At 37.0% G+C, this 21,633-nt stretch overlaps 1 protein-coding gene across 3 annotated transcripts in view; it reads left to right on the top strand.

The window, feature by feature from the left end:
* ANGPT1 (angiopoietin 1) overlaps positions 1 to 21,633 on the top strand; it is a 345,693-nt gene that overhangs the window by 181,713 nt on the left and 142,347 nt on the right. For all 3 annotated transcript variants that reach the window (XM_069080907.1, XM_069080906.1, XM_069080908.1), the window contains one exon: positions 20,791 to 20,912. In XM_069080907.1, the coding sequence (XP_068937008.1) occupies positions 20,791 to 20,912 (122 nt within the window). The remainder of the gene's footprint in view (positions 1 to 20,790; positions 20,913 to 21,633) is intronic.

Raw genomic sequence — 21,633 nt, forward strand, 5'->3', positions numbered from 1 at the left:
TGTGTATTTTCTTTTTTTTTTTTTCCAAGCTCTCTACCAAAACAAAGAATGCATTTCAACACAGAGATTTAAGGAGCATTGCATACTCTATTACATATTGTTAACAACAACAAGGACTGACTGACTGCCTCATTTTGCATGGCTCCTTTGATTTAATGAGGGTTGGTAAATTTATCTTTCTATGTGTTTGTAAAAAAAAGGACTGGCAACAAGACTAATCAGCATTTAACTTCAAATAAACAATCGGGCTACCAACTGGGAAGTGATGTAAGTAAGTGTCAAGCAAAATAAATCATTTTTAAGGTCAAGATAGCACCTTTGATGCACCCACTTGTCACATGATTATGTGAACTTCCATGTATTTTCTGTAATAACTTTCTAGCAATTTGAACACTGTGGTCCCCATGGAGTTATGAAAGCCTGATGGAGAAGAGCCCACAAAGGGAATTTATTAACTTACAGGAATGTGTAGAATTTACTGTTTGAGATGAGACAGAGTGATGTGGTAGAAAGAACACTGGGTGGTGAATCATGAGACATGGCTCCTAGGTTTAAGTCTTCCCACTAACTACCTATGTGACCTTGGGCATAGCATTGTATCTATAGAAATCTCGGTTTCTTTGTGTAAAAAAAAGAAAGTTAGATCAGATGTTATATATTTCATTCCACCTCTAATGTGCTACAATTTTATAGCATGTGGCATTTTTTACATAATTAAGATATACTTAATTTTGAATGGAGAGCTAGTAGGAAACCCCAAGAACTTCCTTTATCTGCCAATTTGGTTCATAACTAGATGATCCTTATGTCCATAAATATTCAGTTCAAACAACAGCTTGAATGGAGAAAGACATATTTTCTACCACTAACTTGAAAATTCACGATGGTGATAGATCATATTCCTATGGCACTTTGAGAGGAAGCATGTTGTTAAGGTTAGAGAGATGGCCTTGAGTCAAGTAGATCTTTGAAGTACCCCCCCGCCCCCTTTGCTAGGCAGAGCAGTGGATAGAATGCTAGACCTGAGTTTAAATTCAGCTTTAGATACTTATTAGGTGTGTGACCTTGGGAAAGTCACTTCTGTCTACCTCAGTTTCCTTAGCTGTAAAGGGAAAGTAATTACAGCACCTACCTCTCAAGGTTGTTGTGGCAATCAAGTGAGAGAATATTTAGCACAGTACCTGGCATATAGTAGGCATCTAATAAATACTTGTTTCTTTCCTTCCCCTGATACAGATTGACCATGTGAGCCTGAGCAAGTCTGTTCTTCCCAACTCTTTCACAGTATCTGATATAAAGCAAATACTGATCTGTATTGTTAAAAGGAATTTCTTCATTAGGAGTCTTTTATACAAATGAAAACTAACTAGCTAGCTAGATCAATCAATAGATGGATCAACAGATAGAAAAATGATAGATATACATACATATGTACTCTTAGTGCTTTGAACAAAATAAGCACTTAATGATTTTTTTTTCATTTAAGTGACATAGCAAGTTTGGTGCTTTGCAAACTGTAAATTGCTATTTAAAAGCTAGTTATCCATCTATAGAGAGAGACTACATATTTGGCACTCAGACCTTTGACAGACTTCATTTTACTCACAATTCTGAAAGGTGGGTAGGGCCAATATTATTTCCATTTAAATAATGAGTACTTCAATAGTTTCAAATAAACCAATTAGTGATTCAGAGGAGACACCTGAATGGCATCACACATCTAGTTCAGAACTTGTGTCCAAGTCTGTCCACTCTAGGCCTTCATTTTCTTCTGCTGCTCCACAGATGCCTCTCACAAGATCTTGTTTAGGTGGGAAAGCCAATCCCTCCTTAAGGAGGGCAACTTTTCCCTCTGACTATTGTTTAACTTTCTTGGCAGCAAGGAGGCACAGTAGATAGAGTGCCAGACTTGGAGTCAGGAAAACCTGAGTTGAAATTTGGTCTCAGGCAATTGCTAGCTGTGTGACCCTGGGCAAATCACTTAACCCTGTTTTTCTCAGTTTACTCATTGTAAAAGGAGCTGGAGAAGGAAATGACAGACCACTCCATTATCTTTGCCAAGGCAACCCCAAATGGGGTCACGGAGAGTTTGAAACAATGGAACAACAACAGATTGCTTAACATTAGATAGGAGCTTCTGTACACACTTTGCAGTAATTACAGACTTTCTCTTGGTTTGGAGGAGAGTGGGAGAGTCCCGATCACTGTAATGGGCTCAGCCTGTTTAGTGGAAGCAAATAGATGCATGAATTTTATTTATTTAGACTGTTGCAGAAGGATGTGTCCTGTTTTGTGATAAAATGTTTTCTTTGCACTCAAGTTCTGATCCAGGCTCAAGTTTATAAAATCCATCCCAAATTTTTACTTAGGCACATTATGTAGCAGACATTAAAAAAAAAGTTGTTTCTTTTATTGTCTAGGTCTGCCCTATTCCCCAGTAATGACCAAATATTCTTTTTATTTCATTTCATAATTTTCTACATTCTTGTGAGCATTCTTATTTCTAAATTGGAATTCACACCTACAGTAACAGAACATAGATACATGAAATGGTCACAGAAGTTTTGAAATATATTGTAACCTGTCTCTCAAATTGTGATGTAGACAAGTAGATCAGAACCTTGATATCCGGGTTCATTCTTACTTAATATGGAAACATTTTACCATAATCCATTCTTGTTCTTCCAGCATGCTTTGATTAAATACCTGATGTATGTTAAGGCATTTTGTTAAGCTCTTAAAATGCAGTATTGAAATCAACATGACACTGTCTTTGAAGAAGAGCTTAATTTTTTAATGAACTTCAAAATCAATATAAATCTACTTTCTTTCAAAAAAAATAAAAAGCTAATGCAGTCCACCTTTTATAGAGGCATAGCTTCTAGGAGTAAGGAAATGATAGTCTCCCTTTACTCTTTCCTGCTCAGAGCATATCTGCACTATTTTCCTCAATTCTAAGTACCAGTGTTTAGAAAGACCTTTGAGTAGTTGAAGGACATCCAGAGAAGGGCAACCAGAAGAATAAAAGAGCCTTGAGTCCCTACCTTTAGAGATTTGGTTGAAGGAACTGGGGGATATTTAGCCTGGAAAAGAGAAGGTTCAGGGGGGTGGAGATGGGAATGGGGAGACATGATAGCTAGGCTCATGTACCTTAAGGATTGTCACGTGAAACAAAGATTAAACTTGCTTTCTTTGGCACCAAAAAAGCAGAATCAGGAGCAATGGGTAAGACTTAATTTAATCTGATGTCTGGACAAATCCTAATAATTAGAGTTGTCCTGAAGTGATTAATCTGTCTCAGGAGATGGCCAGTTTCCTTTTATCAAAAAAGTCTTCAATCAGAGAATAAAAATGACTATTTTTTTTGTAGGTGGGATGCTTTTGGGGGCGGGGAGTGGAGGCTTAGGTTAAACTAGGTGGCCTCTGAGGTCTATTCCAATTTTAAAGTTCTGTGATTCTGTGGCATAGTTCCTTCCCTTGAGGATCTTACACTGTAATATAATCAGATGAATAAGCCATGGTAACTACTCATTTGAGTTAGAAAACACTGGATTTAAAGTCAGTGGATCTGGGTGAATCTGAATGCTAGCTTTTACACTTTGTACGTGTGTGACCCGACCTGTACTTAACTAACTTCTCTGGGTATCAGTTCTCATGATGGTAAAATGAGTTGAACTGGATGATTCCCAGAGTCTCTTCAAGTTTTAAAATTCTGTGATCAGACATGCTACAACAACCTTGTAGGTAACAACAAAAATTATTAATATTTAATAATTAACAATAATAATAAACAATGATAATAAAATAATTAATATTAACAATAATAGGTAGCATTTATGTGGAGTTTAAAGTTTTTCAAAGCACTTCACAACTATCATATTATTTTATCCTTGCAACAACCCTGGGAGGGAACTATTATACCCATTTTTTAGATGAGGAAACCGAGGCAGAGGTTAAATAACTTGCCCAGGGTCACATAGATAGTAGCAACAATACCAGCTTAAGAGTGCTAGTCTTCTAGTAAGTGTATATAGCTACATATTTATTGGATACTACCTCTCTATCTTAGTATAGGGTTTGGTTTTTTTTATTTTGTTTTGTTTTTCATAGCAGAGACTACCTATTCAAATCTAACCCTATCCCTTAAGATTATCTTTCTCAACTATTACAAACCACACTAATCTATAAACCATAGTAGAATTCCATTTTAAAAATTTTAATAGCTATGTATATTAAGCCTGTCTACCCAATGAAATGTAAACTTTTTAAAAGCAAAACTCATATAATATATTTATTTTTATAATGTAAGGCACATAATAGGTGTTTGGTAAACACTTCTCAATAAACATTGACTGACAAATTCTACTTAATTTCCATTGGTTGGTAGATTGGATAGATAGAGAACATCTATTAATACAATGGAAAGTTTATAGGATCTGAAGTAGGAGGAATCCCTTTCAAATCCCAGCATTGGCATTAGGCAAATCACTTAAGCTCTATAGGCCTGAATTTCCATTTCTGTAAAATAAGGGAAGGGTTAGTAGATTCCTCTGTATCCCTCTGTGATTTTTAGCAGAGTATAATATAGGAAGTAGAAATTTCATGGATTATAGCTTTAATGTTTGGGGATTCAACTTATCCTTAAAATTAAAGAGTTGCAAAATGAATTAGAAAACAGTACTGCAGAATTTGATGCATATAAGAACCATACTTAAAAACTAAAAATACACACACACACACACACACACACACATACCGTAAAACTGAAGGACTAGAAAATTTTATTTTACCTTCTCTCTACTTCTCTCATAACACTATTGTTCTTCAGGCAGATCATCATTGTCTCTTTCCTGGGTTATTATAAAAGACTTCTAATTGGTCTCCCTATGTCCAGTCCCTTCTTTCTCTGTCTCTAAGGTATCCTATACATAGATGCAAAATTGATAATGAATAGGTAAAGGGTCTATGATTTTACTGGTATAGAGAAATCCTGAGTGAGAAAAACCTTCCAGTGAAGGTTGACACCTTTTCTACAATTTGTAGTCTAAGGGAATTGCTTAGAGCATGGAGAGGTTAGGTAACTTACCCAGGGTCACACAGCCAGCATGTGTCCAAGGCAGGACCTGATCCCAGGTTGTTATGGCTGTCAGTTTTCTACCCCTTATAGCTTGTGCTGTATTGTTATTCTTTAGAAATATCATGTATCTGGCCATATCATTCCTACTCCAGAAGCTTCAGTGGTTACCTATTTATTGTCTTTAGGATAAAACAAGGGTCTTTGTCATTTAAACCTTTTCACACCATACATTGCTCTCCTTCATAGACTTGACACTGGCTAAACTGGCCTATGTGCTGTTCCTTATATACAATGTCCCATCTCCTGTCTCTGTGCCTTTGTATAGACTTTCTTCCATGCTGGAAATGCCTATCTTCACTGCAACCTCCTAGACTCCCTAAATCCCTTTAGTGCTCTGCTCAAGCATTGGCTCTTTGCAAAAACATTTTTTGATATCCTTACTTGTTAGCTCTCCATCAATTCACCTAAATGACCATTTAACTAGATATTCTGTAGGTATCTCAAACTGAATATGTACAAAATAGAATTCATTACATTTCCCCCTAAACTCCACCTTCTCCCAGATTTCTTCATTATTGTTGAGAACAGCATAACCAGACATCTAGTGTCAGTGTTTTTTTCGCTCTCACTAATTCTATATAATTAGTTCCTAAATACTATACCCAACATATTTTTCTTAAATTCCCTCCTCTCTAATTAAAGGACCAAAATTCTAGCTTAAGCTATCCTTACCTGCTGAATAAACTATTGCATTAGTCATCTATTTTTCAACCTACCTTCTCTTCCCACTTTAATAAACTCTCTAGATTGCTTTCAAAGTGATTTTTCTATTATTTTTTTCAAAAAAATTTTGGAGGGGGGAAAGCAGGGCAATCAGGTTTAAGTGACTTGCCCAAGGTCACATGGCTAATAAGAGTTAAGTGTCTGAGGTTGGATTTGAACTCAGGTCTTCCTGACTCCAGGGCTGGTGCTCTATTCACTGCACCACCTAGGCTCTCCATCAAGTGATTTTTCTAAAGAAAACATCAATCTGGGGTGGAGCCAAGATGGTGGAGTACAGAGAGCAACCCTGATGAACACTCCTAACATTCCCTTTTAAATAATTTTAACATAATGCCTCAAATCAAATTTGAGGCAACAGAGCCAACAGAATGTTAGAACAAGACATTTTTTTTTCAGCCAATTCATCTTACGAGGTTGGCTGAAGAGGTCTGTGACACCCAGACTGATGACCAGTCCTGAGTCTATACAAATGGCAGTAGCACTGTCATGGGTCTTAGAGGTGGTAGCAGTAGCAGCAGATTCAGGAATCTCAAAGCCCAGAGATGGTAAAGGGTCAGACAGCTGGTCATAAAGAGATTACAGGGGACCCTTTGCTGTCACTGGATGCTTCTGGCACTGAATGGCAACTCTGTTGCCCATAAGCAGTGCTGGGTTGTTCCAGGGTGAAGACGGGAGTGCTTGTGGTTGGTCACAAGAAAGAAAGGGACCTGGTGGCAGTTTCAGGGCCGAGGAGTTCAAACATTTTCAGCTTCATAAGAGTAGGGGCCCTTCTAGGATAAATACCAGAGTGCAGAGCAGGAGAGCAGTGGCCACACCTCTCCCTGGATCACAACACTGTGGAAGCATTGCAAACTTGCGGACCACCGAGAAATAGATATGAAAAGAGCAGTATAACAAAACTTAAAGCTTGGGATAGTGCCTTCTTATCCCCAGGTGAGGAGAGCCCAACTTTAATATAAAGTTTAAAGCCAAGAAATATGCTGGGAAAATGAGCAAACAACAACGACAAGAAGAAATTATCTATTAAAAGCTACTACACTGGTAGGGAAGGACAAGACGGAAACTCATAAGAACACAACAGTGTGAACATAGCTATAGCTATTTGCTTCAAAGAAAAATGCTTACTGGATAAAATCCCAATAAAAATTCTTAGAAGAGCTAAAAATGATTTTCAAAATCAAATAAGAGTGGAAAAGGAAAAAAAAATTAGATAAAGAAATGACAGTAATACAAGAAAAGTGTGAAAAAAGAATTAACAGGTTGGTAAAAGAGGCACAAAATGGTAGAGAAAACACCTTAGAAACAGAATTGGTCTAATGGTAAAAAAAATAAAGTACAAAATTTCACCGAAAAAAAGAACTTGTTAAAAAATAAAATAGACCTAATGGAAAAGAAGGTACAAAAATTCATTGAAGAAAGAACTCCTTAAAAAGCAGAATTGGCCAAATGAAAAAAAAGAGGTATAACAGCTCACTGAAGAAAATAATTCCATAAATATTAGAATTAGGCAAGAGGAAGCTGATGGCTCCATGAGACATCAAGAAACAATAAAACAAAGTGAAAAGAATGAAAAAATATAAGAAATTGAAATATCTCATTGGAAGACCTGGAAAACAGATCAAGGAGAGATAATTTATGAATTTATGGACTACCTGAAAGTTATAAATAAAAAACAGCCTAGATATTATATTTCAAGGAATTATCAGGGAAGACTGCCCTAACATCTTAGATTCAGACAGCATAATAGAAATTGAAAAATCCAACTAACAGCTCCTAAATGAGATTCTTTTTCATATAAAGCTATTTTAAAACATTTTTTCAAATTTTTGAGTTCCAAATTCTATCCCTCTCTCCCTTTCTCTCTTCCCCACTCCCTGAGATGTCAAGCAATAAAATATAGGTTATGCATGGGCAACCATGTAGAATGTTTCATTATGTAGAAGAAGAAAGAAATAAAGAGAGTGAAAAATAGCATTCTTCAGTCTATATTCAATTAATATCAGTTCTTTTTCTGGAGGTGGAGAGTATACCTCATAATTAGTCCTGTGGGATTGTCTTAAATCATTGTATTGCTGAAAAGAGCTGTCATTCACAGCTTTTTGTTGTACAGTATTACTGTTTACAATATCCTGATTCTATTCACTTCCCTTTGTATCAATTCACTATTTCCAGGCTTTCTGAAATCACACTGCTTATCATTTCTTATAGCATAATAATATTCCATCACAACCATATACCACAGCTTGTTTAGCCATTCCCCATTTGATGGGCATCCCTTTGATTTCCAATTCTTAGCTACCACTAAAAGAGTTGCTATAAATATTTTTGTACAAACATGTCATTCCCTTTCTTTCTTATATCTTTGGAGTGTATGCCTAGAAGTGGTATTTCTAGATCAAAGGATATGCACAATTTTATAACCCTTTGGGTATCGTTCCACATTTCGCTCCAGAATGGTTGTATCAATTCACAACTCCACCAACAGTGAATTAATGCCTCAGTTTCCCACATCCCCACCAGCATTCATCATTTTCCTTTTTTGAAGGACTTCATATGTTTAAACATTTTAGGTTCCTATAAGGAAAGATAGTACTTGTAACTCCTAACAACCTTATCATTGTTAGGGTAATTCAAAGGAGTATACATAGGCAGAGGTTGTGCATGTTTTTTCAATTATATTAGGATGATCTACAAAAAAATGAAAGAGTAAGAGAGAGGTATGCACTGGTAGAATTGAGTACAGGGGAGAATGGAGATTCATATGTTTTGTAGAATGTAAGCATCTTGAGTATAAGAACCACTTAATTTCTTTCTTTCTATTCCCAGCATTAAACAAACATGTACTGAGGACTTAAATAATTGTTGATTGATTAGGTAGAGACTGAAGTGACCCAAAGCCTGAAAACTAGAGAAAAAAAATAGATGAATTAGAGCAAGATCAACACCTGAATATAATAATTGAGTTATCTCAATTATCTATTCATTTTCATTAAAGAATTTAATTAATATAATTAGTATTGATACTCTGTGCTCTTTGAGAAATGGAAAAGATTCAGTCCTGCTTTCATAGAATTTAAATAACCTCATTTGTTAATCAAGTATTGGTCCTGATCTATGATTTCATCAGTGTGGAGAACTTCCAATATCAAAACTCCCTTCATTGTAAATCACCCTCCTGTTTGTAATTTGAGGACACTAGACTTCTGAGAATTCTATTTTAAAAATGGGGTTGGGGGGGAAATAAAACTTTTGCAGAAGCTAGATATTCTACCCCAGCTGCTTTTGCCTTAGGAAAGGGACAATTCTTCTACAGAGAAGCAATAGATCATTGTGGAGGGAAGATGACAGAAAAACCAGAGATGTAACTTTTTCTGTGTATAATACTTGGGAAACAAAGTCCCATCTGCAGTCAAGAAATTTCAGTGACCTCTAGGATGAAATACAAACTCCTCTATTTGGCATTTTAAAGAGCTTCTCAATCTGGCCTTAGTTAACCTTTCCAGGCTATTGAGTAATAGGCAGCTAGGTGGTACAGTGGAAAACAAACTGGCCCTAGAGTTAAGAAGACTCAAGTTCAAATCTCACCTCAGAAACATATTAGCTGTGTGACCCTGAGCAAGTTATTTAACCTTCCTGTACCTCAGTTTTCTTATCTGTAAAATAGGGGTAAAAAATAATACCTACCTCCCAATATTCTTGTGAGGATGAGATAATATTTATAAAGATTTTTGTAAACTTTAAGGATATACACACAGAGTTATATGTATATATATATTCATAAGAGTAATATATGTATATTATATACATACATATTCATATCTATATGCACACTTACATATGTATACTTAATATTTCTCTTCACATACTGTTTCAGTCAAACTAGCCTCCTTCCTTTTCCTCGAAATTGTTATTCCATCTCTCACATCTGTGACTTTGTGAGAGCTTCTCCACATGCTTGGACTGTATTGCCTCCAGACCTTTTCCTCTTAGTCTCTAGGCTTGCTGTGGGTGCCAACTCCTCTCTTTTCAGTGCAATAGACTCTGTGCTACTTGAAGGCAGGGATTATTTGTCATTTTTTTTATCATGCTATAGGGCCTTTTACACAGTAAACACTTCAAGAATGCTATTATTTATTCACAATCTCTCATTAGATTTGATTGGATAATTAAGTCATGGAGAAAAACAAAAGGCAATAAATGACAAATTATTGAAACCTAATAGTGATGGACAATGTTTACCTTTACATCTTATGGAACACTAGTATGATAAAAAACAAACACCTTAGCTGTCTAGAAAGAGGACATCCTGTTTTACTCAATTGGAAAATATCAATACTTTTAAAGGGGCAGCTAGGTAGTATGGTGGATTAAATGCAGGGCCTGGAATCAGGAAGACTCTTCTTTCTGAGTTCACATCTGGCTTCAGACACTTAACTAACTGTGTGACCTAAGTAAGTCACTTAACCCTGTTTGCCTTAGTTTCCTCATCTATAGAATGAGCTGGAGAAGAAAATGGCAAACCAGTCTAGTATCTGCTAAGAAAATCCCAAATAGGATTACAGAGAGTCAGATACAACTGAAAAATGGCTGACCAACAGCAACAAAATATTTTTAAATAGAAAGAAAAATGCACATACTCAAAACAAACAAACACACACCTATCTGAGATCCCTGGAAATTTAGAAAACAAAAACCTTGAAATTTGTTAGCTATGCATTAAAGGTTTGTGCAGGATGTTTGTCTTTCCAAATATTCTTTCTTGGAGAGTGAAGGAAATAAGCATTAAGCATCTATTATCTACTAGAAACTGTGCTAAGCACTTTACAAATATTATCCCTTTCATCCTCACAACAACCCTGTACAATAGACAATATTATTATCTCCATTTTACAGATGAGGAAACCTCCAAATGAAGCAGTCAGAGGTTTAGTGACTTACTCAGGGTTACATAGCTAATAAGTTTCTGAGGGTTTTCCTGACTAAAGGTTCAATGCTCTACCTCAGTACTACTTATCTGACTCTTGGTATCCATATTCTTTTATTGATTGTTAAAACTGAATACACCCTTCAGGGCATTAAAGGAAATATACTCCCTCCACAAGTTTATTATTTTGCCAGATCTTGTTCTTTCTACCTTCACAACCTCTCTTTATGTATGTCCACTTCTCTGCACTCCCACAACCAATCTCATCCTGTAAGTAGTTCCTTCCTGGACTATTGCAACGCTTTCTAATTGGTCTCCCTGCCTGAAATCTCTCCACTGTTCAACCTATCTTTTATTTAGCTGCCAAAGTGATCTTCCTAAAGCACATGAATGACCATGACACCTCCACCCCATGCCCTACCACTCATACATAAACACACACACACACACACACACACACTATGTCTCTCTCTCCTTCCCTCCCTCTGTTTCTCTGTCCTCTTTCTCTTTGTCTCTCTGTCTCTCTGTCCTCTCTCTCTCTCTGCCTCTATGTCTCTATGTATCTCTCTCCCTGCCTCTCTCTGTCACACTCTCTCTCTGTCTCTATATCTCTTTCTGCCTCTCTGTCTGTCTCTCTTTCCCTCTGTCTCTCTGTGCCTCTGTCTCTGTCTCTCTCCCTCTCTGTCTTTTTCCCTCTGTCTCTCTGTGCCTCTGTCTCTGTCTCTGTCTCTCTGTCTCTCCCTTCCCCACCCTCTGTCTCTCTCTCTAAACTCCAGTAGCTCCTATTACCTCTAGGGTTAAATATAAACTACTCTGTATGACCCTTCAGGCCCTTCATAACTTGCTCCTTAATCCCTTTCCAGTCTTCTTATTCTTTATTCCTCTCTAAGTACTCTACAATTAGGCTACACTGACCTTCTTGCCATTCCACTCTCAGGTCAGTCTCTCCCCTGGGCCTTTGCTTTGGCTCTTTCCCCAGCCCTGGAATGGTGTCTCCCTCCTCACTTCTGCCTCTTGGCTCCCCCAGCTTCCTTCGAGACAGCTCAAATTCCACCTTCTGCAGAATGTCTTTTCAGTACCCTCCAATGCTAGTGCCTTCCCTAGGAGATTATCTCATTCTCACTGCATACATTTTCCATGTACGTTTGTTTGCTTATAATCTCCTCCATTGAATGTAAGCTCCTTAAGGGCAAGGACTGTTTCTTTTAAAATTTTTCTTGTGTCCTCAGTGCTTGGCACATAGTAAATGTGCTTTATTTTTAATGAATGCTTGTCAGCCGACTGACATTCCATTGCTGCCGCCTTTGGAACTGGCAACTGTTTTTAAAAGAGAAGAACTGAAATTTAAAAATCCATGAATCTTAAATTTCATGCCCATCTCTCCCCTTTTTGCGCTGTCTTATGTGTTTTGGAAAATTTAACCTTGTAAAAGAAAAAGTGTTCCTTGGGGGCTTGTTCCACATTCTCTCTCCTCTTTTTTTAAACAATGATATGTCTTGGGGTGTGTTCCTCATGAGTAAGGAAATGGGTTCTGTCAGTTTAATAGGAACAGTTAGATCATTGCTAAGCAGCAGGAACAACGAACAAATGGCAAGAAAGTAGCCAACCTGAGATCACTAGCCCTACACAGTTCTGCCAAATGCCCAGCTTAAAGCTTTAACTGTTAATGGCAGGCCCATTCTATACTTTCCAGGGAACGAATTACATTAAAACAACAAAACTGAAGCATTTGCTTTGCCTATAATATATTCAGGGGAAAACCTATAGGTCAGCTCTAAGTGAAAGTACAGATCAATCAACCAAAACACATATTAATCTCCCATCATCAGCCAGTCACTCTGTTAGATGCTGGAACCTAATGATAGTACCTCCACTAAAAGTGACCACAACCAAATGACCCATGGGAACCCATATAAACAAATAGAAGAAACACAGAATCAACAAAAACAAACAAACAAAAATCCCTTTACACTTCGATCTTAACTTTTTTGAGCACTGGATACCTTTGCAAATCTAGTAAAGCCAATACTACGGTGGCTTGTTGCCTACAATTCAAATTTGAAGGAAATGCTAAATTTCTGTTGGAAGTTAGTGAAAATAAAATGTGGGTTGTGTTCCCATCCCTTGAAATCTATCTATGGACCCCTTTGGGGGTATGTGGAGTTCAGGTTATGAAACCCTATTCTAAATTATTGGCATAATTCTCCTCTCTCCCTGGTGAGTCTCACTTATTTATTGGGTTCCTAGAGTGCTGACTCAGTAATACCCCATAGTTTATTTAGATCTCCTTTGGGAGCATTCTGATCTTGGGATTATTATTACAGCAGTGTTCTGACGATCTAGTGAAATCTCTGTCCTAAAGGGTCTTATATAGTGCTCCCAGGACTGAGAATGCTATCTTGTTGTGTGGACTCTCCTTAAAAGTGAAACATATAATGAGGCTCCTGGACCAGAAGACTCTTTTTCTTATCAGACCTACACCATCCAAATAACTCACAGTAACAAGCAGGAGCAAAGTTAAGGTCTTCTGTTACCCTCTCATAACCAGTCAACCAAGATCCAATGATTGAATTATCCATAAACTCTTTGGACCTCTTTGACAATATGGAGGAGCACATGATTACCTCTTTTATAAAAGAGTCTGTTTCTGCAGTACTTCAATGGTGTCTTCTTTCCATACTATAATGTGGACATCCAGTTCTCCTCGAACTTGATTTACCCCTATTTATTCAGTATTTTTATTTATTTTTTATGTTTATTTTTAATTTACATCATTCATTTCCACAAGATTTTGAGTTACAAATTTTCTCCCCGTCTTTTCCCCACCCACCATCCCAAAACAGAGATCCCATTGTATACCCCCTCCCCCAGTCTGCTCTCTCCTATATCCCCTCCCATGACCCTTTTGACTTTCCAGTAGGGCAAGGTGGATCTCTATATCCCAGAGCCTGTATATCTTATTTCCCAGTTGCATGTAAAATAATAATAATAATACATTTTTTAAACATTTGATTTTAAAACTTTGAATTCCAGATTCATTCCCTTTCTCCCTTATCACCCACCCTTACTTGGAAGATAAGCAGTTCAGTATAGTTTGTACATTATGTAGCTACACAAAACATTTCCATAGTGGATATATTCTGAAACACTGACTATATTCCCCTCCATCTTATCCCACCCTCCACTTGTTATATTCTCTACTTTGACCCTGTCCCTTTTCAAAAGTGTGTGCTTCTAATTTCCCTCCCCCCAACCTCCCCTCCCCTCCATCATCCCCCTCTTTTGTCTCCTTCCCCCCTACTCCCCTGTAGAGTGAGATATCCTATTTAGTGTGTATGTCATTCCCTCCCTAAGCCAAATTCAATTAGAGTAAGGTTGACCCATTCCCTTTTGCCTTCCTGTTCTTTCCCTCCATTGTAACAGTTTTTCCTTGCCTCTTCTATATGAGATAATTTACTCCCATTCTGTCTCTCCCCATCTCCTCTCATTATATGTCTCTCTCACCTCTCAATTTCACCTTTTAAGTATCATCCCTTCCTATTCAATTGGTCCTGTACCTTCTGTCTATATATACCTGTACACATATATACATACACTCACATATGTATTCATATGCCTATATACCCTTCTACATAGACATATACATGTATGTATATATGTATACATATACATATATATTCCCTTCAACTATCCTCATGCTGAAAAAAGTTTCATAAGTTACAATTATTGTTTTTCCATGTAGGAATGTAAATAGTTCAACTTTGGTAAGTTCCTTATGATTTCCTTTCCCTGTTTACCTTCTCATGCTTCTCTTGCTTCTTGTATCTGAATGTCAAATTTTCTATTCAACTGTTTTTTTCATCAAGAATGCTTGAAAGTCTTCTATTTCATTGAATGACTACATGTTCCCCTGAAACATGATACTCAGTTTTGCTGGGTAGGTGATTCTTGGTTTTAATCCCAGCTCCTTTGACCTCCAGAATATCATATTCCAAGCCCTTCAATCCCTCAATGTAAAAGCTACCAGATCCTGCATTATCCTGATTGTGTTTCCACAATATTCAAATTGTTTCTTTTTGAGTGCTTGTAATATTTTCTCCTTGATCTGGGAACTCTGGAACAGGGCTATAATATTCCTAGGAGTTTTCTTTTTGTGCTCTTTTTCAAGAGGTGATCAGTGGATTCTTTTAACCTCTATTTTGCCCTCTGGTTCTAAAACATCGGGCAATTTCCTTGAGAATTTCTTGAAAGATGATTTCTAGGTTCTTTTTTTGATCATGGCTTTCAGGTAGTCCAGTAATTTTAAAATTATCTCTCTTGGATCTATTTTCCAGGTTAGTGTTTTTTTCCAAGGAGATATTTCATGTTGCCTTCTATTTTTTCATTTGTTTGGATCTGTTTAATAGTATCTTACTTCTCATAAAGTCGCTAGCTTCCATTTGCTCCAATCTAATTCTGAAGGAATGATTCTCTTCAGTGAGCTTTTGAGATTTTTTTTTCCATCTGGCAAATTTGGCTTTTAAAGGCATTCTTCTCCTCATTGCCTTTTTGAACCTCTTTGTCTATTTGAGTTAGTCTACTTTTTAAGGTGTTATTTTCTTCAGTCAGGTTGTTGACTCTCTTTTCATGATTTTCTTGCATCATTCTCATTTCTCTTCCCAATTTTTCCTCCACTTCTCTTATTTGGTTTTCAAAATCCTCTTTAGCTCCTCTTTGGCCTGTAGCCAGTTTGTATTTTTCTTGTAAGCATTTGCTGCAGGAGTTCTGACTTTTTAGTCTTCCTGCTGTTCCATGCTTTGATCTTTTTTGTCCCCAAAATAGGAATTGAAATTTGGATTGCTATGCTTGCTTTTCTTCCTTTGCTTGCTCATGTTGCCACTCAATTATTTGATTTTTGACCTTTTTGCCACAGAAGAACTCTGCTTCCAGAGAGGAGAGTTTTGTCCCAAATCATTGGGGTTTTCACAGCTTCCAGAGCTATTAGTTGGGTGCCCTCTCTGAAGCCTCCACCGGCTCTGGCTGCTAGTCACACACCCTAGGACGTCTATCCTAGACAGCAATCCAGATCCAAACAGGTTAAAACAAAAGGGATTACCCCTCAGAATGGTCACTTGGCCCCCCTACAGTATTCAGGCCAGGACCTCTAAAGTAGTCATGCTGCAGTGGCTGCAACACCTCAGCCGCTTCTCCCTCTGGGGGCAGAGGCCGGGCCTCATATGCAGACCCCCTGTTCCCAAGTCCACAATGACTTCTCACTTTTTCTTTGACATTTATGGGTTGATAATTCTAGAAACCACCACAGCTGCTGGTGATCCACTCTCCCAAAGTGCCTCCATCCATGGCTGGTCGGGCTGCCCTGGGACTAAACTGCAGGTGGGGCTGGGCTCTGCTCCCAGTATGCTGTGATGAACCCTTCCTGTCTGCCTGCCAGACTTCCTTTAGCAGATTTGTTTCTCTATGTCACTTTGTAGGTTCTGTAGCCCTAAAGTTTGTTTAGAGTCATTTTTTTTGCAGGTATTTGAGGTGGTTATGGTGAGCACATGGAATTTTCCTGCTTCTATGCTGCCATCTTGGCTCCACCCCTATCCAGTATTTTTAAACTGGCTTCCAGATCCTCTATTGATGCCAAGGTAAAAATGGCTAATATGAGGGGCAGTTAGGTGGTGCAGTGTGAATAGAGTTCTTACCCTGGAGTCAGGAGGACCTGAGTTCAAATTAGGTCTCAAGCACTTGACACTTACTAGCTGTGTAGCTTTGGGCAAGTCAATTAACCCCAATTGTCTTGTGTTCCCCCCTTTAAAAAAATAGCTAACATGATATATTGTGCTGGGAGGGACCTTACATAGCATCTAAATTTAAGCCCATTAATTTTACTTAAAAGAAAACTGAGAGAGGTAAAGCAACTTGTCTAAGGTTAAGTAGTAAGTAGTAGAACCTAGATTGGAACCCAAGTCCCTTGACTTCAAATCCAATACACTTTGCAACCAACCATGCTTAGTTTTTGCATTTTAGCTGGGAACAAAGTTTCAAGCTAAAGGGATAAAGCTCCAACTGTGGAGTGTTTGAAGGGGGAATATCTAAAGTTGATGCTTATACATTAGTTACTAGAAAGAGTCTTTTATTTTGTTTTCTTTCTTTTTGCAAATTCAGTTTTCAAATTAAAAATCAGGAAAAATATGGCCATGGTTTTTAAGTTGCATATTATGCAGGATTTTTACCCCAAAGGTAACATCAGCCAACTTTCCTTGGGAAAAAATATTTATTTTATTAATTTTTTGCTTTTTGGAGGGGGGAGGGCAGGGCAGTTGGGATTAAGTGACTTGCCCAAGGTCACACGGCTAGTAAGTGTTACGTGTCTGAGGATGGATTTGAACTCAAGTCCTCCTGACTCCAGGCCCAGTGGTCTATTCACTGTGCCACCTAGCTACCCTGGAAAAGACTTTTTTTCCTTTCCACTTGGCCAGATTTGACAGATATAGAGGCTTTGAATTTGTAGTACAAAGGACTTGGGATCAAAGCCCTGCTGGCTTATTTTCTAGCAGTATCACAACGAGCAAATTACTCTGAATAGCCTCAGTTTTTGCCTTCTATAAATTGTGGGTGCCAAGCCACTTTACCTGGGGTGTTTGGGAAGAAACCATGTTCTAATTCCAAGGTGTTTAAATATAAAATAATTCTACATGTAGTGGCTACTGTTATGCATAAGGATTTATCCTGACCACTCCTGTTAAATATTATTTTTAAAAACTGGATAAGACAGACTTCAATTTAGGTCTCTGAGATGCAGATACTCACTTAAGTTCTGTCTGACTTAATTTCCTCATGTATACAATGGGAATGATAAGAGCACTTAGCTTGCAAGATTATTGTGATGACCATATGCAATAATATGTGTAAAGTACTTGACATTGTTCCTGGTATATTTGTGGTTGCGGTTCAGTCTTTCAGTTTTGTTCAACACTGCATGACCCCATTTGGGGTTTTCTTGGCAATGATACTGGAATGGTTTGCCATTTCATTCCCCAGCTCATTTTACAGATGAGGAAACTGAGGCAAACAGGGTTATTAAATGACTTACCCAGGATCACAAAATAAGAGTCTGAAGTCAGATTTGAACTCAGGAAACTGATTCTTCCTGACTCCAGGCCCAGCACACTATCCACTGAGTCACCTGGTACATAGTAGGGCTTAATAAATGCTTGTTTTTTCTCATTTATTAGTTAATTTGTTTATTTTTAATTTTCAACATTCACTTCCATAAGTATTTAATTTTCTTCCTCTCCTTCCCCTCACCCTCCCTAAGAAGGCATGCAATTTGATATAAGCTCTAGATATACACTCCTATTAAACATATTATCACTTAAGTCATGTTGTTTTCTTTCATTTACCAAAATGGAATTTATGTTCAAAAAGATGCCAGCAGAATATGAGAAAAATTAACCTTTACACGGTGGTTTTGTAATTTTTTAAATTTAAAATTTATATAATATGTGTATAATAAAAATTTACAGAATATATGTATATAATAAAAATTTATAATTAAAAAATTTTAAATTTTTCTCATTTTTCATTTAGTTTAAGTAATGTTTATCATATTCTTTTCATCTATGCATTCTCTAATATTTTGATGAAAAAAACATTCATGATAATCATTAACAACAGTAACAAAAATTTATTGAAAGCCTACTATATAGAGAGAGTTTAAGGCAGACACAAAATAGGGTCTCCACCCACAAAGGCATAGGCATAGCAATATACTTGAGAACCAGGGAAATACACACAAAGATAAATAACAGGTCCGGCTGGCATAAATAACCCATATAATCCCTCTCCCTCCTCCACGAAATACACACCCAACTAGATTAAGGTGCTTAAGGTGGAATCTGTGTCTTATTGCATCTCTTTTATGCCTAGTACCTAGCATAATGATTGGATATATAAATGTTTGTTGAATTGTATTGAATTGAATTCATATATCCTCCCCACAATAGATTTTTTTCAGTTAGTCAAAAAGCATTTGATGATAAGAACTTATTTACAATGTGCCAAGCACCATGGTAAGAACTAGTGATACAAATAAAAGCAAAACCACTTCATGCCCTCCAAGAGCTCACAGGCCTAATGGAGGAAAATATGAAAATAACTAGGTACATTCTAGAGAGATTATTTAGGGTGGATGGATAGTAATCTCAGAGGGGAAGGCATTGGTAGCTGGGGTTTGGCAGGAAAGGCCTTCTTGGCCTTACTTTACTAAAGACAAAATTTAAACTGAGTCTCGAAGGAAGCCAGAGGAAGTAAGGGGCAGAGGTAAGGGAGGGGAGCATTCCAGGCCCAAAGGACAGCCCATGAAAGGTCACAGAATGGAATGTTGAAGAAAAGCATAAAGCCGGTAAAACAGAATTATTGAATGAATCAAATGGAATAGCATGTAAGAAGACTAGAAAACCAGAAAGGGCCCAATTGTGGAGGGTCTTAAATGGCAGTTTATTTTTGATCCTGGAGGTAATAAGGAGCCTTTGTAGTCTATTGAATAAGGGAGTGACATGGTCAGACCCAGGCTTTAGGAAAATCATTTAAGGAGCTGAATGATATATCTGAATTGGAGTGAAGTGGGATGAAACAAAGAAGTAAATAGGAAGACTATTGTAAGCAAGAGGTAGTGAATTTTATCTAATAGTGTTAAGCCTCTCCTTGCATCAAACCTGTAAAAAATACTCACTATTCCTATCCAAAATCAAAATTCTGATTGAATTTCATCTATTGTCATTTTCCTTAAAGAGAGCTTTAGATTCTTTTCAAAATAGAAGTAATATATTCGCTCATTCATACCTAAATGTTCTTACCTAACTAGATTTATTGTTACTGCCATATACCTTGGATAGCTTTACTAGAATTCTATACTAAGGGAAAAGCATTTGGGCATAAGTGTATGAAGGCAAAAGTTTGGATGGAAGCTTGGCTTCATTAACACTGTGTTGTAACCTACTGCCATCTTATCTAGACTAAAAAAAGGCACATCTTTTGTAAATATGGTATGTTTTGAATCTGAATCTTGACATTTAATATCTGTCCAGTCTCAGGGAAGTCATTTAACCTCTCTTAGCTTCAGTTTCCCTTTTTGGGAAATGAGGAGTTGAGACTAGATGACCTTCCAGGTAACTTTAAACTCTGGAGCTCTGATGGCAATTCTAGAAACAATTCAGGTTCCTTAGGGCAGAAAATGAAGAGTAAACTGACTGAATATGGCCCTTCTTCAGTAAAGGTTAGGTAATTCTGTTATCCAGGTTGTTGGAGACCTCAAGTCTCTCAGTAATTTATTTAAATGAATTCATGGTTAATTTAGCAAAAACATTTGTCATATAGACAAACTGTCTCAATAAGAGATTTGCCAACCATGTGAACCTTTTATGCTGTTATAGTACAACCAAAGGCTCATCCTCTTTAATGTATACCACTACAAATACATAGGAAATTTCTGATATCTCAGAAGGGACTGGATTATGATTGTGAGAATTATTGCACAGAACAAAATCTGAAGTTTTTTAGTATCTCTACCCTTATTTGAGGAAAATTACCCACAAAAAGCTCAAAATCTTAACCAAGGAACATCCTGAAGAGAATTCACTATTAAAAATTCTGTTTACATAACTGTTGATGGATCCACTTGGCATACATCCAAAATATGTCAAGTATTTGACAATCTTCCAAGTGTGTTTTGTACAACAATGCTGCTGGCCATATTTCTTTGCCATCATTGCTTAAATGGACTTGATAGTTCTGTTTTCTCTCTTTATCATTCAATTACAATCCCATTCCAAAATAAATCCTATGCTAGAGAGATATTTAAAGCATTCAACAATAGGAACTCATCTATTTTGTGAATTCTCCTTCAAACATTACTACCAAGAACTGAAAAGAAACAAATCCCCCCCAACTTTTTTTTTGACATTTGTATTGTTGTTCTGTAAATATTCAATTCCTGAAATGTTTTCATTTATCTCTTAAGGTCCTAAATCAAACATCTCGACTTGAAATTCAACTGTTGGAGAATTCATTATCAACTTACAAGCTAGAAAAACAACTGCTTCAACAGACACATGAAATCCTAAAAATCCACGAGAAAAACAGGTGAGGCTACATTATTAGACTCCTAAAGTAGTTTCCTTTGGGTTCCTTTTCTTCAGAACTCATCACTATACTGCTAACTGGCTGCTATTACATTATTTCTACAATAATTGATTTGTGGTTTTAAAATAAGTCAACATAATCCAGAAAGGACCATGGATCTATGAGGTAGGAAGGTACTAACTGTTACTAATAATATTAAACTATATACCTTCTTCTCTACTATTGTGAGGCTGCCTTTAGGCAATAGATTGAAGCAAGGAGAACCCAGGCTTCTGATTTGCTCTTTATACTGGCTTAATATACTGTGCTGGGAGAACTATGTATTTGGGAAGGAGGAAGAGCTAAGAGAGTCAGAGAAGAATACTTGGTGACAAGAGTTCTGTTATGTCTCATTTGAACTTCCCAAGAATATTATGAGATAAGTATTAAAAGCAATAATAAATATTATATGTTCATTCTGTGCCGAACTCCATGCTAAGATATGGGGATACGAAGAAAAGCAAAAATAAGTTCCATGCCATTAAGGATCACACATTCTAATGGGGGAGGCTACTTTCAAACAACTAAGTGTATGTATGTATGTATATATGATAAAGATAGATAGATGGATGGATGGATGGATGGATAGATGGATGGATGGATGGATGGATAGATAGATAGATAGATAGAGAGAAAGATAGATAGATAGATAGATAGATAGATAGATAGATAGATAGATAGA

The sequence above is a fragment of the Petaurus breviceps genome, unplaced genomic scaffold (genome assembly GCF_028583685.1).
Source record: "Petaurus breviceps papuanus isolate PSGF00001 unplaced genomic scaffold, PetGlider_PUasm1.0 98, whole genome shotgun sequence".
Taxonomy (NCBI): Eukaryota; Metazoa; Chordata; class Mammalia; order Diprotodontia; family Petauridae; genus Petaurus; species Petaurus breviceps.